General features: G+C 42.4%; 1 protein-coding gene across 1 annotated transcript in view; it reads right to left on the bottom strand.

Annotated features, from left to right (window-relative positions):
* The window catches only part of LOC137430902 (histone deacetylase 4-like), a 500,554-nt gene that overhangs the window by 158,401 nt on the left and 336,153 nt on the right, over positions 1 to 6,000 (bottom strand). The window contains exon 19 of the mRNA XM_078782462.1: positions 2,859 to 2,978. Within this exon, the coding sequence (XP_078638588.1) occupies positions 2,859 to 2,978 (120 nt within the window). The remainder of the gene's footprint in view (positions 1 to 2,858; positions 2,979 to 6,000) is intronic.

Genomic DNA, 6,000 nt, shown 5'->3' with positions numbered 1-6,000 from the left:
ACCTTTGAAGACCCTTTAAGTCCCCCAAGATGCTTAAGACCACCAATACCCCTACTAAAGACCCAAAACACACAAAAGACCCCAAAGACCCTTGAAGACCCAAAAGATCCAGAGGACCCAAAAATACCCTGAAGACCCAAAAGACACTTAAATACCCTGCAGACCATTAAAGACCATGACGATCCAAAAGATCCAGAAGACCCTAAATACCCTGAAGATCCTGAAGACCCTTAAGACCCCAAAGACCTGTAAGACCCATTAGGCCAGCTTGGACCCTTTACCATTTAGAGCTTTAGACCACTTGGACCTTTTTAGATTACAAATAAATAACAAATAAATAATATCACCAATATTACAAATAAATTTGTACAAAAGAAATGTTTGTATTATGATTGGTGTAAATCATGACAGCGCAACAACTCAAATTCAGCCAGGTCATTATCCTCAGTTAAAACAAGCCCGTGCCTCTGCCGCGACGTGTGGTGAGGCGAGCGTAGCGAGCCGATCCATGCTACTAATCACAATTGGGCAAAATGATTTGTGAAAATGAGATAATTCATGCGCTTTTGATCATGCAGGGTCAAATCGAGTAGATTGAACAATCGAAAATGGATGACAACATTTTGACTTCATTTTGACCAAGAAACGGATATTTAGGCCGAGTATTACCTAATTATCATTTCTAATGGAGAAATGCAGAACTTATGTGGAACTCAAATGTGCCTAACTCACTGTGAGTTTTCTTCAACGACACTTATTAGGCAAGGAAGTTACAGTCACGTGAAAAAGTAAGTACACCCCATGTAAAGTTTTGACTTTTTCGACATATTTCAACATACAGCTATTTGATCTTCATTTCAACAATATTGATAGATAAAGGTGATATAATATAACAAATATCATGAAACATTTACATTTTGTCGTCCATTGTATAATGTAAATAAACATAAATGCAAATTTCGCATGTGGTAAAAGTAAGTACACCCTTGGCTCTAATAGGTGCTATTGCCCCCTTTGGCAGAAACAACCTCAAGTAGGCGTTTCTTATAACTGTCTACCAGTCTCTGACATCGACAGGGAGAAATTTTTGCCCACTCCTCCGTGCAGAATTCTTTCAGCTGTGCGATGTTTGAGGGGTTTCTTGCATGCACAGCTCGTTTCAAATCCCCCACAATATCTCGAAGGGATTTAGATCCGGTCTTTGACTTAGCCATTCCAGAACCCTCCATTTCTTTCTTTTCAGCCATTCCTTGCTGGATTTACTGGTATGTTTAGGGTCATTGTCATGTTGCAAGGTCCACCTTCGGTTGAGCTTAAACTTTCCGACAGATGGCCTCACATTATCCTCAAGCACCCTCTGGTACAATGAAGAATTCATAGTGGATTCTATGATGGTGAGCTGCCCAGGTCCTGATGCAGCAAAGCTGCCCCAAACCATAATATTTCCACCACCATGCTTTACAGTTGGTATCAGGTTCTTGTGGTCAAATGCTGTCTTTGGTTTTCGCCAAACATGTCTTCTGGTACTGTGGCCAAATAGTTCTACCTTTGACTCATCTGTCCAGAGCACATTGTTCCAGAAGTGCTGGTCTTTGCCTCGGTGTTCATTGACAAACTTTAGTCTTGCCCTGATGTTCTTTCTGGACAGCAAAGGTTTCCTCCTGGCACACCTCCCATGTAGATCAAATTTGTGCAGCCTCTTTCTAATGGTAGACTCATGCACTTTGACATCAACAGTGGCAAGAGCTACCTGTAGGTCCCGTGATGACATTCTGGGGTTCTTCGAGACTTCTTTCAGCATCTTGCAGTCTGCTCTCGGGCTGAACTTGCTGGGGCGGCCTGGCCTGAACAAGTTGGCAGTTGTTTGGGATCTTCTCCTCTTGTAGATGATCTTCCGGACAGTCGAATGATTGGTTTCAAATTGTTTGGAGATCTTTTTAAATCCCTTCCCAGACTCGTCGGCATCTATAACCTTCTTTCTGAAGGCTTCAAAGAGCTCTTTTGATCTAGGCATGGTGACGCCGCACACTTCAACAACAAAGAGCAAACCAAACTAAATGTCTGAGGTTTAAATAAGACAGGTTCCTCCAAGATCCTCTCTAACGATGTTCTAATCATTTGCACCTGAGCTGGTGCACCTGATTCTAATTTTAGGTATTTGAAGTAGTGATAAATGTAGGGGTGTACTTACTTTTTCCACATGCGAAATTTGCATTTATGTTTATTTAAATTATACAATGGACTACAAAATGTAAATGTTTCATGATATTTGTTATATTATATCACCTTTATCTATCAATATTGTTGAAATGAAGATCAAATAGCTGTATGTTGAAATATGTTGAAAAAGTCAAAACTTTACATGGGGTGTACTTACTTTTTCACCTGACTGTATATGGTTCTCCTGCAGAAATAGCCATCAGACATAATCTGTAGCATAAAGTCTTGGTCGATGGGTAAAAAAATGAATCGCCTTTCGCGCCTTTAAAAAAGGATACAAAGCAAAGTAAAATTCCCATGCTTTCCCACATGAATCAAGTTCCATGAATTCCACCCACACTTTTTCTCGTAAACCTTGTGACTTTGACTACTGTATTTATGGCTTCCTCGTTTGCCAGCATTCCTCTGGACATAAATACCAAAGCTTTTTAAACTGATTAATTACTTGAAGATGTCAAGTTTTTTGGAAATACCGCAAGAGAAACACAAAGCTGAATTTTAGAGTAACAGTCATAGGATTAATCTGTACCAAACATAACTCAGGTGCAAATCTTGGAGGTAGCTGCTATTTGACAAAAAAAAGTCACATAGTTATTGCTGGCACACCTCGTTGCACCACCACGAGTCTTTATACCCACCTCCTCAGGAGCACCACTGCCAGGAAAGAAACAACCATCATCGTAGCGATGAATTGACATGTAAAGTACGCTGTTGTCGTTGTAGAAAGCTTGTTGTATGCCATTCCCATGGTGGACATCCTGCCAAAAGAAAACATGATTCTTAGGAGAGAGAACGAAGAGTTGGTGAAAGTTACAGAATGCAAAACTTTGATGAAAGCTTCAATTTGCACAGAATGAACTACTGTATCTATCAAGCGAATGGATATTTGACAGTTTATGAAGTTTGCTTGCTGGTTGCATCATTAATGAGTTGTGGTCATAGTACGAATGCAACATATTGTTTGATCATAAATATTACTTCAACTACTACTACTACTACTACTACTACTACTACTACTACTACTACTGTTACGACTACTCCCCATACTACTACTACACTAATACTACTACTCCCCCTACTACTACTACTACTACTACTACTACTCCCCCTACTACTACTACTACTACTCCCCCTACTACTACTACTACTACTCCCCCTACTACTACTCCCCCTACTACTACTACTCCCCCTACTACTACTACTACTACTACACTAATACTACTACTCCCCCTACTACTACTACTCCCACTACTACTACTACTACTACTCCCCCTACTACTACTACTACTACTCCACTACTACTACTACTAGTCCCCCTACTACTCCCCCTACTACTACTACTCCCCCTACTACTACTACTACTCCCCCTACTACTACTCCTACTACTACTCCCCCTACTACTACTCCTACTACTACTCCCCCTACTACTACTCCTACTACTACTACTACTACTACTCCCCCTACTACTACTCCTACTACTACTACTCCCCCTACTACTACTCCCCCTACTACTACTACTACTACTACTACTACTCCCCCTACTACTACTACTACTACTACTACTAATACTACTACGACTACTACAACAACCACCCAAATTATTCACATCAATTTCTGCGGTTGGTATCATCAGTGAACGTCTTTCACAAACCAGCTGGTTAAATCTGATGTTCAAATGAGCATGGCAGGAATGTATAAATTCTTCAGGGTGATGAACATAATTTGCCTATTTTCTATCCTGCTCTCGCGAAGCGAAAAGCAGGGTTAAGCGATCGGCGTTATGTGTACGTGCGGTGTACGTACGTACAGTCGTACATGTGTACATGCATACGTGTGTTTCTGCATTTTTAAAATACATTTTCTTGGCAACCGTTGGTCCAATTGCCAAATAAATTTCACCACAGGAGCACCTCCACCTGCAGAATTTTTTAGAATCATAATTATGACGTCACAGGTCACGTGGTATGGACGCCATCTTCGAAAAAACGTTGCACCTTAATATCTCTGAAACCGCTCAATGGAAAAAAATTGAAACATGGTTCATTGTCAAGTACTCCCCATGGTGAATGGATGTTAGTAATGATCCCCAGACGTTGTCTGGCAGCCATATTGGATCAAAGAAAAATACTCTTCAAAAACAGTCATTGTTTCGCATCAAGTTGACTGCATGGGGTAAGTATTCTATGAATACCATCTAGTTGTGAAATATCGTGTGATCTTCGGCAGCAGATGGAATATCTGGCTTAACATCTATACAAGGGATGGTGTACTTCATGATCCAATGCCCTTCCTATGAAGCACCAATCTGACAGTGGATGGCTGGGTCAGGAATGGACCCAAACTAGACAGTTCAAAGGTATGTGCACTCCTGTTGTTCCCATCCTATTGGCTTGCTTGATGATAGACCAAATCATGTCGGATATCTACTGCATAACTTGTGTCGAACTCAAGTCTGGGACGCAGACTCAATAGTTTGTCTTGAGCCCATTTTTGCTGAACTTGGACTCAAGACACTATCTTTGTTGAGTGTGTGCTTTCCATGGATTTAATGGCTGTGTTAATTTTCTCATTGTCTCCTCATGTCCTTGCAACTCATCGATAAGTATAGTACGAAGGACAATCAAAAAGTTATCTGAACAAGACACTCGCAATAACTTAAACATACAGGCGGTACCGTTCCAGCCTTAACGCGTACAAACTCACACTTAATTAGCCGATGAAATAAATTAGGAAGGGCTGTGGGAAGCGAGCCGTAGCTAACTTACCTGTTCTCCTTAACGTTATACACCCCTTAAGCAAACAATTCAAATATGTACAAAGCTTGGGTTCCTCGCTCCTAACTCCTGGAGCGGATAGAAAAATGTCAACACACAAGAAAACTCTATCTTAACCACAAAATTATTCAAAAAAAATCGAAACATTTGTTCAATTCCCCGTTCTGAAGACCACATTCCCCGGTGGATGCCACAGTGCCCAACGTTACCTGCGGAGCCATCCCAATTTACCCAAATTTTCGCGGGCCCTGTCCTTGTGGTACAGGTTAGTGACATGGCTCAGTGGATCTTCCCCCATTCACTCACACATAAACCCCAATAATCCAAAAGCACTCATTCCAATCCCTGCAAGACCATGGCTTAAATGTCATTACACACGTGTGTGATTCCTCAATTAGGCAGCGGGGAGGTACCATACAACCAGATGGTGGGGGCACTTCAGGCTATGGTGCCCGCATTCCAAAAGCAAGTACCCAACTTGCAACTTTTTCACCCCTCCACCCCCCCCCCCCCTTCAACTCTCGGCCCCTGACAGTCAAACAGCTCCTTAGCTGTACGTCCCGTCGGGTAGGGTCTCGGCACCATCCAGGGTCTCTAGGTCTCAGGCTCTCGTAGCCTCTTCAGGGTCACCAGGAGTCTCCATACCCACTGGTCGCCCAACCAGACCCCCCTCTGACGGGTCTCCAATTCCAGACACCACCAGCGGCCAGGGACAAATTACCTCGGTGGGGCCGCAGTCACCGCTCCTCCAGAGCTTGATCCATACCTGAGGACACACACACCTTCTCCACCCACAAAATCCAAAACGACATTGCCTCCCACGCTGCCATTTAATTCTCAAGCACTGCAGTGCAAAATATCATTTGTGTTCCTACACTGCCAAGGCCTGCTTACATGTGAATTCCCACATTCACACTCCAAGCACAACTCAACTTCCTCATGTCAACACAAAAACACAAAACCTTTTACACATATAACAAACGCCAAACACAAGACACTTTGACAC

Source organism: Myxine glutinosa, chromosome 7 (genome assembly GCF_964187855.1).
Source record: "Myxine glutinosa chromosome 7, kmMyxGlut1.1, whole genome shotgun sequence".
Taxonomy (NCBI): domain Eukaryota; kingdom Metazoa; phylum Chordata; class Myxini; order Myxiniformes; family Myxinidae; genus Myxine; species Myxine glutinosa.
This window is presented reverse-complemented; position numbering and strand designations above follow the sequence as displayed.